General features: G+C 37.6%; 1 protein-coding gene across 22 annotated transcripts in view; it reads right to left on the bottom strand.

Annotated features, from left to right (window-relative positions):
- Positions 1-23652, bottom strand: part of LOC105475056 (single stranded DNA binding protein 2) — a 331890-nt gene that overhangs the window by 232915 nt on the left and 75323 nt on the right. Inside the window, exon 1 of one of the 22 annotated variants that reach the window (XM_071098720.1) lies at positions 8767-9204. The exons of the other annotated variants lie outside the window; for them this stretch is intronic. Coding sequence (XP_070954821.1) covers positions 8767-8792 — 26 coding nt within the window. The 5' untranslated portion in view covers positions 8793-9204. Of the gene's footprint in view, positions 1-8766; positions 9205-23652 lie in introns of those variants that run through there. 22 annotated transcript variants of the gene reach the window in all.

Raw genomic sequence — 23652 nt, 5'->3', positions numbered from 1 at the left:
CTAAACAATTCCTTCACACTGATTTCTAATTTCTATACACAAAGAGGAATTTTTTAGAAAGAAATAAATTGGTTTGTTTAATTGTGGGTGACAGATTTTTGGTGGTTTGTTTGTTGTTATTTTACTAAAAAGATCCTCAAAAGCAATAAAGGAAATAAAGGAAGTCTGTCAAAGATCAGATACTTGTAGCAGTCTTATTTCAGGATTCTCTGTTCTGTTCCACTGGTCTATGTGTCTCTTTCGTACCAGTGCCATGCTGTTTTGGTCACTGTAGCCTTGTAGTATAGTTTGATGCCAAGTAGCTTGATGGCTCCAGCTTTGTTTTTTGCTTAGGATTGCCATGGCTATTTGTGCTCTTTTTTTATTCCACATGAATTTTAAAATAGTTTTCTCTAGTTCTGTAAAGAATGTCAATAAAATTGCTTTGGGCAGTATGGCCATTTTAATGATACTGATTCTTTCTATCCACGAGCATAGAATGTTGTTCCACTTGTTTTTGTCATCTCTGACTTCTTTGAGCACTGGTTTGTAGTTTTCCGTGTAAGCAAGGTTAGAGAATAAATAATAAAAGGAAGGTAGAGGGCTATGCAAGGGGTATTTTAGAAAGAATGGTCTAGCTGCTGCCACACAGCACTGATGGATGGATGTATCTAAAATCCTGCATCTGAATTCCACTTCTTATCCTACACCCTTAAATCCCAATATCAGTCACTAGAGAAGCCTCATATATAGACAATGTAGAATAGATTAGGTTTTCCTAAAGATCTTCTAGAGTCTTTCTTTTTAATTGAGACAGAGTCTCACTCTGTCGCCCATGATGGAGTGCAGTGGCACAATCTTGGCTCACTGCAACCTCTGCTCCCAGGTTCAAGTGATTCGCCTGCTTCAGCCACCTGAGTAGCTAGGATTACAGATGCCAGTCACCATGCCCGGCTAATTTTTTTATTATTATTAGTAATAGTAGAGACAGAGTTTTACTATGTTGGCCAGGCTGGTTTTGAACTCCTGACCTCAGGTGATCTACCCGCTTTGGCCTCCCAAAGTGCTGGGATTACAGGCATGAGCTACCGCGCCCAGCCTCAGAGTCATTTTAGATCTAGAAAAGAACCTCTCTTATTCCTGTATAATTCCAGTGTGGACCAATGATACTTATCAATGTCCAAATGTGATTCCTAGGTGACAAAATGCCAACAGTTAGCTGGATCACAGCCAGCTGAAGAGCAGTAAGGAGCATTTGGCAGCCTTTGAAAGACTGCTCATAAGACTGTGAGTAGTTATTAGCAGTGAAACAGGATCAGCCTGTTCAAATGTTCAACGCGCTTGCAACCTGCTGTTAAGGAGGTGTGAAAAATTAGAAATCTGTTTTTAACATTGTCTTTTTTAAGTTCCTCATTATTAACAGTTAAGCTAAAAAGCAGATTTAGAGTGTCAAAATATCTGCCAATGGAACCAAGTAATAACACGAATACCCAGCCTTTGTTTTAAACATACTTATAACATGTATCCTTTATATTTTCCATATCAGTTTTAGAGAAATAGATAACTGATATACTACACACAGATACTTAAGATACTGAACTGAGCATTAGTAATGTTCTAGAACAGGAATAATTGCATTAGTTAACACACAGACATCAATGAAAGATTTAACAACTAGATGGATAGTTGGACATAAAAAAGTACTACTTAGCTGATATCACTGATGTCATATATTATAAACAAGCAATACTGAGTGCGTAGGTTTGGGATTAAATAATTTGGTGTGGCCAGAAATGTAAACACTTGCCTTATACAGAAAGCCAATTTCAAAATTAAAATGACTACTATCAACTTTGGAGAACTGAAAAGGGCAAAGGTATAAAAATGTAAATTTTTAAAAACTAATTAAGCCAACATTATATTATAAATAATTATTTATAGAGTTTAAGAATTTCCATCTAATCTTGCTTAGCAGTATACATTGGTATTACTGTGCTCGGTGCACTTGTTAATAAGATTTGCTCTACTTTAATCCAATTTGAAGATTATCCTTTATACTCAGGCTCCCACTTTCTATGGAATCTTGATATACACAGATTGTCATAATCTTTACTTTCTGTCTGTGTTATCCTCACAGAGAGCATATTGTCCTTTACATCCGCCCAAGACACTGGTAGCTTCTTAATACTTGTTGACTAACCTTGGAAGTCTTGCTGTACTCTATTTCAATGTTTTCACATAAAAATTAATGCCAGACACCAGACTTCCACTCATGCCAAGGAGAAGAATGTGGGATTTGACCTCTTGCTGTAAACAACTAAAAACTGGATATACGAAACAACTGTTTCTAGACACTGGACAAAAGGCAATGCATCCCTGCAATACCTGATAAAAGGGGAAAAAATAGGTGGAGTCCTATCATCATCCTAGCTTTCTGCCTCAAGGCAAACTGCAAAACACAGTACAAGGACGGAGAAACCCAAATACAGAACAACAATCTCTTGAGTTGAGACCAAAAGATAATATTTGGAGGAGGTTGAGGCAGCTGGAATTTATGAGGCAGAGTACCAGACAAAAGGGACACACAGACACACAGACACACAGACACACACACACATGCTCCAACAATCCATAAAGGGGTCCCTTTACTATAGCAGCCAAAGAACCATTGCTCCCACAGGGCTGGAAAACCAATGACTACCCAGTCGAAAGACCTGACTAAACACCAAAAGTATTCAGTAGAGACCACTGGGTTCATACTTCAGAGGCAGGGCTAACTTAGTACTAAAGTAAAGCTATTATATAGACTCATTGTAACAATTATGGGTAATTTTAACAACTTAAACCAAGCTTTTAACAACATGTAACTATAGCCAGACTAATGTGGCTAGAAAGTAGCTTAAAGATACTTTACAGTATCATTACTGTAAAGATAAGTTACCTCCCTCAAAAAAAGGTGATACTAGGAATGAAGTATAACTTATAAGTGGGTGAAAGACTTGACAAAATTACTAAATTTGTATTGAATTGTTACCTCTACAGAGAAAACAATATGAAGCCCAAAGAAAAAACAATATAATAACAAAAATTTTGTTACCATATTTTCTTATTAAGCATTTTTATTCTGTGACACAATGAAGAGTTCACAGTTTTCTAGCAGGTTATAGCTCTAATTTTGAAGTAGGATCAATGGAAAGGGAAAGGTATAGAATTCAACTGATGGCAAAATGTCCTAGAACACTTACTTTTATCAATCAAAGGATGCTGTAGTTATATTTGGAGTCAATCAGACAACCATAACTTTCCCCACCTGAGAGAATAATGCTGTAACAGGTAATGAATTACCTTTCCCAAATTGAGAAAATTATTACTGCTTCATGCTCAGAGGACATAGTGGGTATCAATACTCAACTAAGATACAATTACTGTTGATAGAAATTTCCTGGGAGCTAAATGCAAACCAATAAATATAATCCATCAATTCAGCACTACCCAGTAGATTTAAAGATAGAGGTTATGGCCGGGTGCGGTGGCTCAAGCCTGTAATCCCAGCACTTTGGGAGGCCGAGACGGGCGGATCACGAGGTCAGGAGATGGAGACCATCCTGGTGAACACGGTGAAACCCCGTCTCTACTAAAAAATACAAAAAAACTAGCCGGGCGAGGTGGCTGGCGGGCGCCTGTAGTCCCAGCTACTCAAGAGGCTGAGGCAGGAGAATGGCGTAAACCCGGGAGGCGGAGCTTGCAGTGAGCTGAGATCCGGCCACTGCACTCCAGCCTGGGCGACAGAGCCAGACTCCATCTCAAAAAAAAAAAAAAAAAAAAAGATAGATGTTATATGGAGGGTAAAAAAAAAAAAAAAAAAAAAGAAAAAAAGAAAAAAAAAGGAAAAAAAAACGGAAAAAGGAAAAGAAAGTTTTTTTGAATAAATTTTAATTTTTCAGTTTCAACACAGAATTAACATTTCTTCATGCATTCAAATATGAACAGCCAAAACACAATGACTCTAATCAAATATTCATAAGTAGCTTAAAAATGACTCGGCTGTAAGATTTTATCCAGCCTACTTATCTTAATCCAAAGTAAATTTTCCTTAAAAAAAGAAACTAAATATAATTATAAAACTGTATTTTCACTTCTGAAATTAACCATGTTAAACCCATGTTTTAATTTATAAACAATTTATTTCACGTTTAATATTCAGTGCTGGTTATTTTTAACCAGCGGAATTACTACTTAAATGGCCTTTCCTCAATTTAATTGTGTAACAGCACTACCACCAGGCAATAGGTAAATAAAGCATAAAGTTTACTAAAATCAGTCAATAATATTAAATCTTTTTACAAAACAATTTTGGAATATTCATTTGAAATTAATGTCTTTAATAAAGGTCTTGTTACATTTTACATTATATTTAGTAAAGGTCCTCATCATGTGTACAGAAAATTTAAAGACAGAAAACAAAATTATCTTTACAAATTACTTCCCAAAGGAATAATTTTAGCCAAGTTCAAAGTGTTCTTAAAATTTTGAAACTTAAAAACTATGTCTCTACCATCTCAGTACAGTTCTACCTCTGGAATTTATTCTAAAGAAAAAAGTACATAAAATGGCTTATATAAAAGATTTTTATGATAGGGTTTTACTGACAGTAAAAGACAAAATGGAAGTAGCCTCTATGTTCAACTAAATAGAAATCATTAAATTATGATACACTATTTTGCATATGTGTAAAAACTAATGAAAGTATATAGAATAAAACTTTGCAAAGTAATTACAACAAACCCTGACAACACTAAATTCTGGCAATGATGTAGAGTAACAGAGACTTTCCTTCATTGCTGGTGGGAATGCAAAATGGTCCAGCCATTTTGGAAGACAGTTTGGCAACTTCTTACAAAGCTAAACATACTCTTATCAGGAATTGTACTCCTTGGTATTTACCCAAATGAAGTGAAAACTTATGTCTACACAAAAACCTGCACATAGATGTTTTTGGCAGCTTTATTCATAATTGGCAGCACTGGGAATCAAGCAAGATGATTTCAGTAGGTGAATGGAGAAATAAAGTGTAGTGCATCCAGAAAATGAAATATTCCGTACCAGAAAGAAATGCGGGGACATGGATGAAGCTGGAAGCCATCATCCTCAGCAAACTAACACAGGAACAGAAAACCAAACGCCACATGTTCTCACTCATAAGTGGGAGCTGAACATTGCGCACACATGGACACATGGCGGGTAACATCACACACCAGGGCCTGTTGAGGGGTGGGGGATGAGGGTTGACAGGAGGGAACTTAGAGGACAGGTCAATATGTGCAGGAAACCACCATGGCACACGCATACCTATGTAACAAACCTGCAAGTTCTGCACATGTATCCCATTTTTTTTAAGAAGAAATGAAGACGAAAAGAAGGCAGAAAAGAAAAAGAAAAAAATGAGCTATCAAGCTATGAAAAGACACAGAGGAAACTTAAATGCTTATGACTAAGTGAAAGAAACCAATCTGAAAAGGCTACATACTGTATGATTCCACCTTTATGATATACTGGAAAAGGCAGAAGTATAGAGAGACGGTAAAAGGATAAGTGGTTGCCAGGAGTTAGGGGGTCAGAGGGATGAAAGTCACAGAATGCAGGATTTTTAGGTTAGTGAAACTACTTTGTATGCTACTGCAATGGTAAACACACGCCATCATGTGTTTGCCGAAACTCACAGAATGCACACCACCAACAGAGAACCCTAATGTAAACTATGGACTTCAGGTGATAATGAGGCTTCAATGTAGGTTCATCAATTATAACCAAACGTATCATTATGGTGGGGGATGCTGATCAACGTGGAGGCAATGCACGTGTGGCAGCAGGAGGTATATGGGAAATCTCTACATCTTTCACTCAATTTGCTGTGAACCTAAAAGTTAAAATTTATTTTAAAAGTTATTACAATGGGTAATGAAGCTTCTTACTCCTCTTTACTTTTCTATATTTGGCAGTTTTTCTGTAATCAAGAAAAAAATTTATAAACTTAGTTAAGTTCCTATCTCCATTTCCAATCTTACTGTAAATTATCTACAAGTAACATTTTCCTCAAGTACAGATGAACAAGTTTACTGTAACAATAAGTTATGTCAACATACTATAACCAAGAAAATATCTTCCTTCTAAATAATGTAAATTTTATATCCCAAGAAAATACTTTAAAGCTTTCTGAAGTTTTTTTCCTCTGACAAGGAAAAGCACTGAAAACAACTTATTTATAATTTTTTCCTCACTTTACCACTATTTTTTTCTTAATTCCCCCTGTTAATTCTCTTTTGTGATCTTTATATATGCCATTTTGGCACTTACATCTATTTTACTTTACATCTGCTTTCCTTTCCCATCCACTTTACCTTCTTTTTAAATGTTTCCCCTATTCCTTCCTTAATTCTAACCAAATCTCTATGCTCATCTAGCTGTGACACATTTGGTGATGTCTTTAGTTATACCTACTTCATCATTGTCATATTTAAGTAGGCACATTAATATTCACCATTAAGTGATACCAGTGTTTATAATACATTTTCCACTTTCTCCAAAGGAATTCTGAGTTTTTCTCATTGCAAATTTCAGCAATATATCTGATCTGTACTCCTTAGGACACAAGTAGAACAGAAAAGAAATGCTTCAGACAAATACACCTATAGACACAGGGTCCACAACTCTAATGCCACTGAAGGAAGTGGGCAGGTGGTCAAAGGAAAATCCCAACTCATGAAAAACCCAGGATACTCTTTTCCATCTGATTTTAGAGGATATAAATGTATGGTAATCATTTTTAAACAACATTATTTGGAGATATTTTTCAAAGGCTCCAAATAAAATAATCAGAATCACAGGATATTTTTTTTTCCTCTGGGCATTAAGCCACTTCTTAGCCCTAGTTCAATATATTAAGATATCAACAACATTTGCTCTTTGAGACTACTTATTCATCTCTTCATCAGTCAACTCTTAAGCATCTACTTTGTGTAAAGTACTGAGAACCAATGAAATGTAATTAATATAAGACCCACTAATTCAGAATTTGTGGCAATATGGTCACATCATTACTCCAAGAAAGAGTTTAACAATTCAGTAGCATAAGGATAATTCTAAACATCCAATGTTAGAAACAAAACTTATTTTCAAACATCCTGAGAAAGTTTACAAATACACACTTACTATGCTAATCACCATCAACAGTTTAGTAACTTCTGTTAATGTTCCAGCACTTAAGAAAAAAAAAATGAAGATACAAATCTTGCCCTTAAGTAATTTTCAGATTTGCTAATGGGACAAGACATATAATTAAAATTAAGATCAATAATACAAAGTAGCATGTGATAGGTGTACAGGCAATAAAAACATCAAGAATTTTGAGTAGGAAGAAACCACGGAAGAGGTTCTTCACAAAAGGGCTTTAACAGGAATTAAGGGAAATAGGATAAGCAGAGAGAAAAGGGGATTTTTAAGGAAAGAATAATAGCATGAAATAATTATCTACACTATATGTGAGAGTGGTTGCCAAAACAAAATTCTCTATGTATTTGAAAGTAATAAAATTGTTTCATAAAATATTCTACTATCGAGCCACATTTCTACACTATCAATATGCAAAAGAAAGATTTTACTCCATTATATTATTTTTACTACAAAACAGTAATAGCAACTTATATTTATAGTGTTTTATAGCTTATATAATGCTCTCACACATGAAATTATTAATTAGTAGCAGCTTACTAACAATTTTTCATATAGTTCTCTTATTTTTCAACTTAAATTAAGCCTTCTATGCACTTATAATTGAAAAGATATTCATCTACATGGCATTTCCTAATTAAAATTTAGGTTACTATGAAAACTGTTGGGACACAAAAACTTATTTAGTAGCCAAAATCATAAGGAAATATCCAGAACTTTTTTTTTTTTTTTTTTTTTTTTTTGTTGAGACGGAGTCTCGCTCTGTCACCCAGGCTGGAGTGCAGTGGTGCGATCTCCACTCACTGCAAGCTCCGCCACCTCCTGCGTTCATGCCATTCTCCTGCCTCAGCCTCCCTAGAAGCTGGGACTACAGGCGCCCACCACCATGCTCGGCTAATTTTTTTGTATTTTTAGTAGAGAAGGGGTTTCACGGTGTTCGCCAGGATGGTCTCGATCTCCTGACCTCATGATCCGCATGCCTCGGCCTCCCAAAGTGCTGGGATTACAGGCGTCAGCCACCGCACCCGGCCCAGAAAAATTTTAAATACAAGAAAATAGAGTGCATGGTTTTCAAATTTAGATAAAATTATTCTGATTCTTCCACTATTTTGGCTAAAATAAATGTTTAAAATGATCTCCACATATGAAGCCAAAATAATCAATAGATGAAAGAGAAAAACAGACAAGGGAAGAAAAGATTAAACACAACATATGCTTCAACTAAATTAATCTCCAGATACTTTCTTTCTCTCGCTTTTTCTTTTTTTTTTTTTTTTTTTTACATAAGAAAGTGGCAGTCTTTTATTGCAAATATGCACACACTCTCGGACGAGGTTCTCTGGTCCTCAGGTGTGGGGGGCCAAGGAACTCACGCAGGCGCTCTAGGGTGATGTTCTCCAGTCCACAAATGCGGGGGCCGAAGAAGTCACACCAGCTCCTGCCGCGGACTTTTATGCATTGGTACTGGAAGGGGGAGGGCAGTGGGCAGGATAAGGGCGTGATAGGGGCGTCTCCGTAGGCCTGGCCGGGTAAGTTTCCATCTCTTCGGATTGACATCACCTGGCGCATGCTCGGTTGTTCTGCATCTTCCCGGGGCGGGCTGCATTTTCCTGCGCACGGGAAAGTTGGTGAGGAAGAACCCGGAAGCAACATGGATTATGCCTTCTTGTTCACCTTCCTCCATCTTGTCCTTTCTCCTTCACCCAAATAGTCCTTTTTTTTTTTTTGAGATGGAGTTTCGCTCTCGTTGTCCAGGCTGCAGTGCAATGGCACGATCTTGGCTCACTGCAACCTCTGCCTCCCAGATACAACTGATTCTCCTGCCTCAGCCTCCTGAGTAGCTGGGATTACAGGTGCCTGCCACCATGCCCAGCTAAATTTTGTATTTTTAGTAGAGATGGGATTTCGCCATGTTGACCAGGCTCGTCTCAAACTCCTGACCTCAGGTGATCTGCCCGCCTCGGCCTCCCAAAGTGCTGGGATTACAGGCATAAGCCGCCGCACCTGGCCTCTCTTTTTTTGTGTTTTGTTTTTTGGTGTTTTTTTTTTTTTTTTTTTTAGAGTCTCTATTTCTAAACATCCCTCAGGCAACCTCTGCCTCCCAGGCTCAAGCAATTCTCATGCCTCGACCTCCTGAGTAGCTAGGACTTACAGGCGCCTTACCACCATGATGGCTAATTTTGGTATTTTTAGTAGAGACAGGGTTTTGCTATGTTGGCCAAGCTGATCTCAAACTTTTGACCGCAGGTAGTGATCTGCCATCCTCAGTCTCCCAAGGTGCTGGAATTACAGGGGTGAGCCACCACGCCTGGCTCAGATATTTACTTTCTAATCACTTGCACTAAGAAGCATTTAGCACCCATGGGTGATCAAATAAAAAGACAGTAAGCTAAGAGGTCTTGACTTCCTAAGTTCAGATGGAAATAATCAGACTAACGCTTTGATTTTGGATAAGCAATCACAGCATAATCACCAAATTTGAAAATAAAACTAAGGAGCTAATATATTCCTATTCCTGAATTAGGATCCTAAAAGAATAGGGAACTCTGAAATACTGCACTAAATCTGTTAAGACTAACTTAACAAAAATCAATGTAAAATCTTGTGCTTCAATCAAAAAAACTTGTACAGGATGACAAATATGACTTAACAACAGCCCATATGAAAAGATAGGTTTTAGTTGCCTGCAAATTCAAGATGAATTAATCGTGTATTTGCCCTGCCAAAAGAGCTAATTTTATCTTAAAATGCATTAAAAGACTATAAGAACCAGAAAAAAAAGAGATAATAGTCCTACAAAGATGAGGCGAAAAGAGACAAGTCATGAGCAATGGCTGAAAGTGTCAGTGATGCATAGCCTGCAAAAAGAAAAGTCCCAAATACTTAATAGGTTGTCAGGTATTAGAGGGCTTGGTCTTATTTCACATGGCTAAAGATGTTGGAACTAAATCAATGAATTAAAATGATAAGAAGGCAAATTTTAACTCAATACTACATTTCAAAGACCTTCTCTGTAACCATTAGAGCTATTCAAAAATGTTACAGACTGAGAAATGAACCATTTGGGAGTTGGGATATAGAAGTGTCCAATCACTGAAAGAGTAAAGATACAGGTTGAAGTCAAGCAGATTGCAGTAGCTTTATATCCACTGAATAGAAGTTTGAACCAGATGACCTTTAAAGTACCTCCTAAGTACAAGATTATTTAATCCTATCATTACTAAAATTTGGACCAAAGGGAATACATGATTTTTCAAGACTAACAGAACTAGTGAGTAGAAGAGTTAAGGATGTATTAATTCCTGAAGCTTAGTCTACTATATCTAGAAAAATACTATAAAACATGAGGATTCAGTATTTTCCCTCAAAGAAATTATATTGCCCAGGAAATCTCACTTTGGGACCAAGTAAAGGACCAAGAAGTGGCAAGCTCACACATCAAAGTTAAACCTAAGGCAACTGCTAGCACAACCGCTCACTCTCACCACCGACCCCTCCACTCAAATATTAAGAAGATAAACTCTATTTCTTCACAATGGAAGTCTGTGTGGTTTCCCATGGCTCACTGTGGACCAATGTTGCAAAGTTTCCAAGCCAATTTATACCTGTGGGAAATATGTGGTCCTACCAGTCAAAGCTTATTCAATTGACTGAATGACAGTTGGTTAAACGAGCAAATTCGGAGCAACTAGAGTTAGAATCATTAAACAGTAAGAGGTATATCAGTATAAAACTTTTCTCTAAAATATTATGCAATTTCTAAACATATTTATTCCTTCCTAATTCTCCCAGATGTTAGCTTTTCAAAGAGCAGATAATTTCTACATTTTATACTAATGGAATCCTTTTAACCTAATCTACCCTATAATTTAAAAAAACATACTTTTATTCCAAAACGGTTGAAGGGGATAAATTACACTAATATTGACAATTACAAAGTCATCTAAATAGAAAATGTGTTATAATAGGCTCATGGTACTAAATCAGATTACTATGCCATTTCAGTGTTTTCTTGGCATATCAAAATGTAATTTATAGACTGTAAGTAAAATATTTTAGTAAAGGCCTACTTTTCTTAATTGACTGCCCTAAATATTTGCAAAATTAAATGTATTTGAAAGCAGAATAGATTGCAGATCAAAGCACTGTTGTGTGCAGAATCTATTCCTATATCTTTTAACAGTTCCCTTTTGATTATTCACAGTAATTTCCAAGAGAAATACCACAGAAGCTCCAAAAGAGCAGATTAACCAAATGCACAGAGCCTTAATAAGGTATTCTCTTCCCCAAACACACATACTGAGCACAAACATATACACATGCATGCACGTATACACAATTTTAGTCTCTTCTATTGCAGAAACTGGAAGTTGCCTCCAGGGTCTCTCCACTGAGTGGTAAGAAACCATATTTTTACCTAGACACATTGTTCACCAGCTAAAAAATAACATTCCCCCATCTCCCTTAAAGCTGGGTATGTTCACTTGCCTGAAGTTTGGCCAAAGAGTTGTAGATGGAAGTGGGAAGATTTAAACAGGGGGTATACTCTTCTACATTCCTTCATCCAGCTACCAGTCTGTAAGACAGGTGTGATGGCTAGAGTTTCAGCCTCCATCTTGGGTACAGGAATATACCATTTTAGGGATGCCAAAATAAAAAAGTACAAGTGGAACAGACACCTAGACAGCTTCATGAAACTGCCAGCTTATCTTTGGATTCTCAACCTTCAAACTTCATTTATTTAAGAGGAAATAAATTGCAATTCTATTACTTTTTAAGTTTTTTGTTATATGCAACCTAATCAAATCGTAACTAGTAAATGTGCTGATAAATCAGGGGTACTTGCTAGCCTTCCCATAATATAAGTTCCACACAATTCTACCCAAACTGACAGATGTGCAATCCTTGTCTTAGTTTACTTCTTTAGGGCATTTATCATTATGACTCTCCCAGAGTTAAAACATCAAATCACTCCCTACTTGTTCTCCCCCATATCTTAAATCATTCCTTTGTTTTTCCTACATGCTTTTCTCCTCCACGTAGACCTAAAATATCAACATTCCCTAAGGTTACCTCATGGTCTTCTCATTCCACACATTTTCCTCAGACCCACTATGTCAGTCAATAGAAAACAGTCAATCTTTACACTACTAAACCTCTGTTCAACTCAATTTGCTAAAAGCTGCAGATCTATTTATTAAACTGTTTACTGAGTATATTCACCCGGAAGTCCCTTAGGCAACTTAAATGCCATCCTCTTCTCTGTTCTGCCTCTTAGTTAATGACCCCATATCAACTCAGCTGCCCAAACCAAAAACCTGATAGTTATGCTCAATTTCTTACTCTTAACTGATATCAACCAGTCACTAAGTATTTTGAATTTTATAGTCTATGGCTCATAACCATCTTATTTGGCAATGTACTCACTGTCACTATTACACTAGTATTTGAATTGGTCTTCTTTTCTCCTATTCCTGCTCCTTTCCATAGTGAAGTCAAAACCACATCATGCAAAAGTATTATTCTCTTCAAGTTGCCTCCCCGTCATCGGTAGACCTTCATATCTACAGGAGAGGGGCCAGATATGTAAATATGCAAGCACGGTCTTCCTAGATTTGGCGATGGCTCTTTCTACAATCTCATTCCCTATCTCAACCCACATAACACATTCATGTTGAAACCACACTGAACAGTCCCCCAAATGAAGAGCATCTTTTCACAGCTACTTACCTTTACAGATGCTGCTGCCTAGAATTTCCCCTCCTGCTAAACCAGGAAAATGGCTCCTCCTTCTTGAAGAGCCTAATCTAGTATTTCTTAACTGTGAAGCCTTTCCTAACTACCATCCTGTCTTACCCCCTCCTTCCCTCTTTGTAGAAGGGGGTAAGAGAGGATGTATATTTGTACTGTATATTGGTTATAGGAATTATGCAAATAAATAATTATGACTGAGTATAGTAGCTAGTTATTTTCGAATTTAATACTAGAAAAAAATATTAATCATCTTTGCATCCCTAGCAATTCTTTGACACCTGGTAGATGTGAGTGGAAAGAAGAAAGGAAGGGAAGAAAGGGGAAAGGAAAGAAAAAGAGAAAGAGAAACGAAAAAAAAGGAAAAGAGGAAAGCCTGGCTCTTTAGTCCTCATAACTCTATCAGAAAAATTAAGAGCCAGGAAGATTTCAAAATTTATTCAAGGTCACTCAGTAATATGCAAGGTAAAGTGTTATGATCTTCCATCTGTTTCTCAAATTTATTTTAGTCTCAGAATAATAATAATCCTTTAAGGCCTACTCTCCTTTTCCCCCAAATTTCAATACTCTTCTCTTTAAGAGTGGCAGAAAAATTATTTACAAAACTAGTGTGCCCCAAAGCATAAAAAGTTGCCTATTGGACATCCAGTTTCTAGTCCAGCATATAAGAAGCTTAGAAGTCACCAATCTATCCCAACAACAAGTAAAAAGCTGAACAAACAGAAAAATCAACAGCTATTCTTAGCTCCATAAAATAAGTGAGGTCACAAGGCAAACCACTGCACTCCAAAACTGAAGAGACAGGCAGATATAGAGAATCACGGCTTACCATAGGAAACAAACAAACAAAAAGCCCTGAGCAGAAATCTCTGCAGGAATTAGCGCCAGGGTAGGAAAATCTAATCTGTAATTGATAAATTGCTGGAGGCTCAGTGGACAAGTCTAAGAGTGAAAAAACTCCAGGAGGAACCAGTTATTGGAGAGGCCTTCACATTTTTGTAAGTTTTATTTCTAAGAACCCAATCTGGTTCTCACACTAAGTATCAGAGAAGAATACCCTAATACCTCTATCAAGGGGAGGAATAAAGAAACCATTCTTAAATACACCAGTGTATTCTGTTCTTAACCAGGTCTGCTCTCAGGAAGAACTATTTTCCCACAGCATAATCTGCTGGATTTTAATCCGAACCTAACTGACCTGAGGAAAAGGAAATACCAATTGCAGCCCCCTCCAGACATCCTGTCCCACCTTAAGGGTAAAAAAAAAAACCACTAATGAAGCTCAGTCCAGGGGCACCAGCTCACCAAAAGACTGAGAGCTTATCATAGGACTACAAAAGGTTTTCCCTCCCCCAACACAATACCACTAAACTATAAAAGGCCTATTTACAGCAATTGTTTTTACCTAGCACATCATGTCCGGCTTTAAGAAAAAATTATATGGCATATGAAAAGGCAAAATGTACAGTATGAAGAGACTGAACAAGAATCAGAACCAGGGTCTGATATGGCAGGAATGTTAGAATTATCTAATCAGGAATTTTCTTAAAACTATGATTAATATGCTAAGGCTTCAATGAAAAAAGGAGACAATATGCAAGGACAGATGGATAATGGATAATATAAGGAGAGATGGAAATTCTATGAATGAATCAAAAAGAAATTCTAGAGACCATAAACACTGTAAAACAAAATGTGAAATGTCTTTAATGGGTCTATTAGTACACTAGATGTGGGTGAAGGAAGAATTTCTAAACTTGAGGATATCTCAACCAAGAACAGTCCCAACTGAAAAGCAGAAGGAAAAAGAGACTGAAAAAAAAAAAAAAAAAAAAAAAAAGAATAGAATATCCAAGAACTGTGGGACGACTATAAAAATTTTAACATACATGTAATGAAAAAACCAGAAGGAGAGGAAAGAGAAAAAGGAACAGAAGTAATATCTGAGCAATAATAACTGAATTTATCCAAATTAACGTCAAACACCAAACCACAAATCTAGGAAGCTCAGAGAACACCAAGCATGACAAAGGAAAAAAACCCTACACCCAGGCATATCATATGCAAACTTCAGAAAATCAAAGATAAAGAAAAAAAATATTGAAAAAAGCCAAAGGAATAAAACACTTTACCTATAGAAGAGCTAAGATAAGAATTATATCTGAATTATCCTCGGAAACTATGTATGCAGGAAGAAAGTAGAGTTGAGAGGAAAAAAAATAAAAGAACACCAAACCTATAATTCTATATCCTGTGAAATTATCTTTCAAAAGTGAAATAAAGACCCATAAAAATTGAGGAAATTTGTTGCCAGCAGACTACTTTGAGAGAAATTTTAAAATAAGTTTTTCAGAGGTAAATTAGTATCAGTCAGACTTGGATCTACATTTTAAAAAAAGGAAGAACATTATGGAATGAATAAGTAAAGGTAAAACAAAATTTTTTATTTTTCTTATTCTTTATTTATTTATTTTTTTATTTTTTTGAGATGGGAGTCTCACTCTGTCGCCCAGGTTGAAGGGCAAGGGCACAATCTCAGCTCACTGCAGCCTCCACCTCCCAGGTTCAAGCGATTCTCTGCCTCACCCTCCAGAGTAGGTGGGATCATAGGCACGCACCACCACACCCAGTTAATTTTTGTATTTTTAGTAGAGACGGGGTTTCACCATGTGGGCCAGGCTAGTCTTAAACTCCTCGTCTCAAGTGATCCAGCCACCCTGGCCTCTCAAAGTGCTGGGATTACAGGCGTGAGCCACTGTGACTACTTTTCTTATTCTTTTTTATTTTTTTGAGACGGAATCCCGCTCTGTCGCCCAGGCTGGAGTCCAGTGGCCGGATCTCAGCTCACTGCAAGCTCCGCCTCCCGGGCTTATGCCATTCTCCTGCCTCAGCCTCCCGAGTAGCTGGGACTACAGGCACCTGCCACCGTGCCCGGCTAGTTTTTTGTATTTTTTAGTAGAGACGGGGTTTCACCATGTTAGCCAGGATGGTCTCGATCTCCTGACCTCAGGATCCGCCCGTCTCGGCCTCCCAAAGTGCTGGGATTACAGGTTTGAGCCACCGCGCCAGGCCTACTTTTCTTATTCTTAATTGACCTAACAGACAGTTGGTTCAAAGTAAAATATCAACAATGTATTTGATTATGTATGCTTATATATATATCTTTATGTATAAGTACAATGAATGACAGCAATGATAAAAAGAATGAGAGGAAGGAATTAGTAATATTTCGTTATTATAGGGTACTTACACTAACCATATAGTGGTATAGTGTTATCTGAAAGTAAATTTGGGTTAGTTATAAAAATATATGTTGCTAACTTTACAGCAACCACTATAAGCATAATTGATATGCTAAAAAAGGAGAAAAATGGAATCATGTACAATGCTTAACTACAAAAGGCAAACAAGTATGTGAGGCAAAAATAAGAACACAGAACAAGTGCAACAAATAGAAAACAGTAACAAATTGGTAAATATTAATCCAACTACATCAATAATCACTGTGATGGTTAAGTCTTACAGGTCTGGGGTAAGGGATTCCAGATAGGTGGTAAAACATCATACATTTCTGGTTATGTCTATGGTAGCGTGTCTGGGAGAGATTTGCATTTGAATTGGTAGAGTGAGTAAAAAAATTGCCCTCACTAATATGAATGGGCATCATCCAACCTGGTGAAGGACAGAACAGAACAAAAAGGTGGGAAAAAAAAATAAAAGAGCACGTTTTCTCTCTCTGTTTGAGGTGGGCCATCTACTTTCTGTCCTCAGACACTGCTATTTCAGGTCTCTGGACATTGAATTCAAACAGAGACTTACACCATCAATCCATCCCCAACACCCGGCCCTGCCACCCCACCCTGTTCTTGGGCCTTTAGACTCAAACTGGGACTTACACCATTAGCTCTCACGGTTTTCAGGCCTCTGAGTTTGGACTAGAACTGTATCACCAGCTTTCCTGGGCCTCCAGCTTGCAGATGAAGGATTGTGGGACTTAGCCTCCATAATCATATGAGCCAATCCCTCATAATAAATATGCATATATGTGTATATATATAGTATACGTAATATACAATTGTTATAATATATAACTTATAATATATTATCTATAACATAACACAATCTATATAATTACATATAATCTATAGGTTCTGTTTCTTGGAGAACTCAAACTAATACAATCATATTAAATGTCAATGGTGTACCTACACCAATTAAAAGAGATTGTCAGAGTGGATCAAAAAAACAAGACTCAACTGTATGTTGTCTACAAGATACCCATCTTACATAAAAGACACCCATAGTTTAAAAGTAAATGGATGGAGAAAGATATATCATGCTAATGCTAATCAAAAGAAAGCCACAGTAGCTATATTAATTTCAGACAAAGCAGACTTCAGAGTAAGGAGAGCTATCTAGAATAAGAGGGACATTATGTAATGGTAAAGGATCATTACTCCAAGAAGACATAAAAAACTTTAATGTGTATGCACTTAACAACAGAGTGACAAAATACATGAGGTAAAAACTGATAGAACTACAAGGAGAAATAGATGAATCTACTATTGTATTATAGTTGGAGACTTTAGCACTCTTCTATGAGAAATGGATGGTTCCAGCAGGCAGAAAATCCATAAGGACCTACTTGAACTCAACAGCACCATCAATAAACTGGATATAATTGACATCTATAGGCTACTTCTTCCAAAAACAACAGATCACATATTCTTTTCAAGCTCATATGGAACATTCACTAAGACAAACCACATTTGGGGCCATAAAACACACCTTAGCAAATTTAAAAGAATAGAAATCATATAGTATCTGCTCTTAGACACAAAAGAATTAAACTAGAAATCAATACCATAAAGATAACTGGAAAATCCAAAAATATTTGGAGGTTAAACAATGCACTTCTAAACATACACAGAAGTCAAAGAAGAAATCTAAAGATACATTTATAAATATTTTGAACTAAAATAAATGAAAATATGGCCAGGTGCAGTGCCTCATGCCTGTAATCCCAGCACTTTGGGAGGCCGAGACAGGCAGATCACCTGAGGTCAGGAGTTCAAGACCAGCCTGGTCAACGTGGCAAAACTCCATCTCTACTAAAAATGGAAAAATTAGCTGGGTGTGGTGGCGAGCACTTGAAAGCTCAGCTACTTGGGAGGCTGAGACAGGAGAATTGCTTGAACACAGCAGGCAGAGGTTGCAGCAAGCCAAGATCATACCATTGCACTCCAGCCTAGGCAACAGAGTCAGGCTCCACCTCAAAAAAAAAAAAAAAAAAAAAAACAAACTTACCCAAATTTGTGAAATGTAGCAAAAGCAGTGCATAGAGAGACTGTTATAGCATTAAATGAATATATTAGAAAATAAGAAACTTTTCAAATCAATAATCTTAGCTTTCACCTTAGGAAACTAAGGAAAAGAAGGGCAAATTAAATCCAAAATAAGCCAGAGAAAAAAATCTGAGTAGAAATCAATGAAATTGATGAAAATGAAACCAACAGAAAAAATCAACAAAGCCAAAGGCTGGTTGTTTAAAAAGATAAATAAAATTGATAAGCCTCTAGCAAGCTGACAAAAAAGAGAAGACAAATTACTAATATCTGAAATGAAAGATAAGACATCACTACAGATCCCATGGATATGAAAAGAAAAATAAATACTATGAACACTTCTATACTCACAAATTTGATAACCTAGATGAAATAGACCAATTCCTTGAAAGTCATAATATACCAAACTCACACAAGCAGAAACAGACCATCTAAATAGGTCTATACCTGTATTAGAAAAATTGAATCAATAATTAATAATGTTCCAAAACAGAAAGGGCCAGGCCCAGCTGTGTGGACTGGTGAATTTTCTCAAATATTTAAGGAAGAAATTATAACAATTTTTTACATCTCTCATAAAATAGAAGCCACGGGAATACCTTTTAACTAATTCTATCAGTCTAGCATTACTCTAATACCAAAACTGGACAAAGACATTACAAGAAAAGAAAACAACAGACGAATCTCTATGAACATAGATGCAAAAATCCTCAACAAAATATTCAACAATGTATAGGAGGAACTATACAGCACAGAACCAACTGAGATTTATTCCAGGTATGCAAAGCTGGTTCAACATTCAAAAATCAAATAGTAGAAGTGGTCACATCAACAGGCTGAAGAAAAAAATTACGATTATATCAATACATGTAGCATTTGATAAAAATCCAACACCCATTCATGATAAAAACTCTGAGTAACCTAGAAATAGACAGGAACAGGGCGGGGCACCAAGATGGCCAAATACAAAGAGCTCCAGCCTCCAGCTCCCAGCGTGAGCAACAAAGACGGGTGATTTCCGCATTTCCAACTGAGGTACCGGGTTCATCTCACTGGGGCATGTCAGACAGTCGGTGCAGGACAGTAGATGCAACCCAAGGAGCGAGAGCCAAAGCAGGGCAAGGCATCACCTCACTGGGAAGTGCAAGGGGGAGGGAATTCCTTTTCCTAGTCAAGGGAAACGGTGACACAGAACACCTGGAAAATTGGATCACTCCCACCTTAATACTGTGCTTTACCAAGGGTCTTAGCAAACGGCATACCAGGAGATTATATCCTGCAACTGGCTTGGAGAGTCCCACACCCATGGAGCCTCCCTCATTGCTAGCACAGCAGGCTGAGATCTAACTGCAAGGTGGCAGTGAGGTTTGGGGAGGGGCACCCACCATTGCTGAGGCTTAAGTAGGTAAATAAAGCAGCCAGGAAGCTTGAACTGGGTGGAGCCCACCGCAGCTCAAGGAGGCCTTCCCACCTCTGTAGACTCCACTTCTGGGGACAGGGCATAACTGAACAAAAAGCAGCAGAAACCTCTGCAGATGTAAATGTCCCTGTCTGACAGCTTTGAACAGAGTAGTGATTCTCCCAGCACGGAGGCTGAGATCTGAGAATAGACAGACTGCCTACTCAAGTGGGTCCCTGACCCCCGAGTAGCCTAACTGGGAGACATCCCCCACTTAGGGGCAGACTGACACCTCACACCTCACACAGCCAGGTACACCTCTGAGACGAAGCTTCTAGAGGAACAATCAGACAGCAACACTTGCTATTCAGCAATTCTCTCTTCTGCAGTTTCCGCTGCTGATACCCAGGCAAACGGGGTCTGGAGTGGACCTCAAGCAAACTCCAACAGACCTGCAGCTGAGGGTCCTGACTATTAGAAGGAAAACTAACAAACAGAAGGGACATTCACACCAAAACCCCATCTGTACGTCACTATCATCAAAGACCAAAGGTAGATAAAACCACAAAGATGGGGAAAAAGCAGTGCAGAAAAGCCGAAAATTCAAAAACTCAGAGCACCTCTCCCTCTCCAAAGCAACGCAGCTCCTCGCCAGCAACGGAACAAAGCTAGATGGAGAATGACTTTGACGAGTTGAGATAAGAAGGCTACAGTTGATCAAACTTCTCAGAGCTAAAGGAGGAACTGTGAACCCAGCACAAAGAAACTAAAAGCCTTGAAAAAATATTTGACAAATGGATAACTAGAATAACCAATGCAGAGAAGTCCATAAACGAGCTGATAGAGATGAAAACCATGACACAAAAACTACGTGACAAATGCACAAGCTTCAGTAACAACTCGATCAACTGGAAGAAAGCATATCAGTGATTGAAGATCAAATGAATGAAATAAAGCGAGAAGAGAAGTTTAAAGAAAAAAGAGTAAAAAGAAATGAACAAAACCTCCAAGAAATATGGGACTATGTGAAAAGACCAAATCTACGCCTGATTGGTGTACCCGAAAGTGACGGGGAGAATGGAACCAAATTGGAAAACACTCTGCAAGATATTATCAAGGAGAACTTCCCCAACCTAGCAAGGCAGGCGAACATTCAAATTCAGGAAATACAGAGAACGCCACAAAGATGCTCCTCAAGAAGAGCAACTCCAAGACACATAATTATCAGATTCACCAAAGTTGAAATGAAGGAAAAAATGTTAAGGACAGCCAGAGAGAAAGGTCGGGTTACCCACAAAGGGAAGCCCATCAGACTAACAGCAGATCTCTCAGCAGAAACTCTCCAAGCCAGAAGAGTGGGGGCCAATATTCAACATTCTTAAAGAAAAGAATTTTCAACCCAGAATTTCATATCCAGCCAAACTCAGTTTCATAAGTGAAGGAGAAATCAAATCCTTTACAGACAAGAAAATGCTGAGAGATTTTTGTCACTACCAGGCCTGCCCTACAAGAGATCCTGAAGGAAGCACTAAACATGGAAAGGAACAACACGTACCAGCCATTGCAAAAACATGCCAAAATGTAAAGAACATCGATGCTAGGAAGAAACTGCATCAACTAATGAGCAAAATAACCAGCTAACATCATAATGACAGGATCAAATTCACATATAACAATATTAACCATAAATATAAATGGGCTAAAGGCCCGAATTAAAAGACACAGACTGGCAAACTGGATAAAAAGTCAAGACCCATCAGTTTGCTGTATTCAGAAGACCCATCTCATGTGCAGAGACACAGATAGGCTTAAAATAAAGGGATGGAGGAAGATCTACCAAGCAAATGGAAAACAAAAAAAGGCTGGAGTTGCAATCCTAGTCTCTGATAAAACAAACTTTAAACCACCAAAGATCAAAAGAGACAAAGAAGGCCATTACATAATGGTAAAGGGATCAATTCAACAACAAGACCTAACTATCCCAAATATATATGAACCCAATACAGAAGCACCCAGATTCATAAAGCAAGTCCTTAGAGACCTACAAAGAGACTTAGACTCCCACACAATAATAATGGGAGACTTTAACACCCCACTGTCAACATTAGACAGATCAATGAGACAGAAAGTTAACAAAGATATCCAGAAATTGAACTCAACTCTGCACCAAGCAGACCTAATAGACATCTACAGAACTCTCCACCCCAAATCAACAGAATATACATTCTTCTCAGCACCACATCACACTTATTCCAAAACTGGCCACATAGTTGGAAGTAAAGCACTCCTCAGCAAATGTAAAAGAACAGAAATTATAACAAACTGTCTCTCAGACCACAGTGCAATCAAAGTAGAACTCAGGACTAAGAAACTCACTCAAAACTGCTCAACTACATGGAAACTGAACAACCTGCTCCTGAATGACTACTGGGTACATAACGAAATGAAGGCAGAAATAAAGATGTTCTTTGAAACCAATGAGAACAAAGATACAACATACCAGAATCTCTGGGACACATTTAAAGCAGTGTGTAGAGGGAAATGTATGGCACTAAATGCCCACAAGAGAAAGCAGGAAAGATCTAAAATTGACACCCTAACATCACAATTAAAAGAACTAGAGAAGCAAGAGCAAACACATTCAAAAGCTAGCAAAAGGCAAGAAATAACTAAGATCAGAGCAGAACTGAAGGAGATAGAGACACAAAAAACCCTTCAAAAAAATCAGTGAATCCAGGAGCTGGTTTTTTGAAAAGATCAACAAAATTGATAGACTGCTAGCAAGACTAATAAAGAAGAAAAGAGAGAAGAATCAAATAGACACAATAAAAAATGATAAAGGGGATATCATCACTGCTCCCACAGAAATACAAACTACCATCAGAGAATACTATAAACACCTCCATGCAAATAAACTAGAAAACCTAGAAGAAATGGACAAATTCCTGGACACATACACTTTCCCAAGACTAAACCAGGAAGAAGTTGAATCCCTGAATAGACCAATAGCAGGCTCTGAAATTAAGGCAATAATTAATAGCCTATGAACCAAAAAATGTCCAGGACCAGACGAATTCACAGCCGAATTCTACCAGAGGTACAAGGAGGAACTGGTACCATTCCTTCTGAAACTATTCCAAAGAACAGAAAAAGAGGGAATCCTCCCTAACTCATTTTATGAGGCCAACATCATCCTGATACCAAAGCCTGGCAGAGACACAACAAAAAAAGAGAAATTTAGACCAATATCCCTGATGAACATCGATGCAAAAATCCTCAATAAAATACTAGCAAACTGAATCCAGCAGCACATCAAAAAGCTTATCCACCATCATCAAGTGGGCTTCATCCCTGGGATGCAAGGCTGGTTCAACATACGCAAATCAATAAACGTAATCCAGCATATAAACAGAACCAAACACAAAAACCACATGATTATCTCAATAGATGCAGAAAAGGCCTTTGACAAAATTCAGTAGCCCTTCATGCTAAAAACTCTCAATAAATTCGGTATTGATGGAACGTATCTCAAAATAATAACAGCTATTTATGACAAACCCACAATCAATATCATACTGAATGGGCAAAAACTGCAAGCATTGCCCTTAAAAACTGGCACAAGACAGGGATGCCCTCTCTCACCACTCCTATTCAACATAGTGTTGGAAGTTCTGGCCAGGGTAATCAGGCAAGAGAAAGAAATAAAGGGTATTCAATCAGGAAAAGAAGAAGTCAAATTGTCCCTGTTTGCGGATGACATGATTGTATGTTTAGAAAACCTCATCATCTCAATCCAAAATCTCCTTAAGCTGATAAGCAACTTCAGCAAAGTCTCAGGATACAAAATCAATGTGCAAAAATCACAAGCATTCTTATATACCAATAACAGAGAGCCAAATCATGAGTGAACTCCCATTCACAATTGCTTCAAAGAGAATAAAATACCTAGGA

Source organism: Macaca nemestrina, chromosome 6 (assembly GCF_043159975.1).
Source record: "Macaca nemestrina isolate mMacNem1 chromosome 6, mMacNem.hap1, whole genome shotgun sequence".
Lineage (NCBI taxonomy): Eukaryota > Metazoa > Chordata > Mammalia > Primates > Cercopithecidae > Macaca > Macaca nemestrina.
The sequence above is the reverse complement of the archived record's forward strand: the minus strand, read 5'-3'. Positions and strand labels throughout refer to the sequence as shown.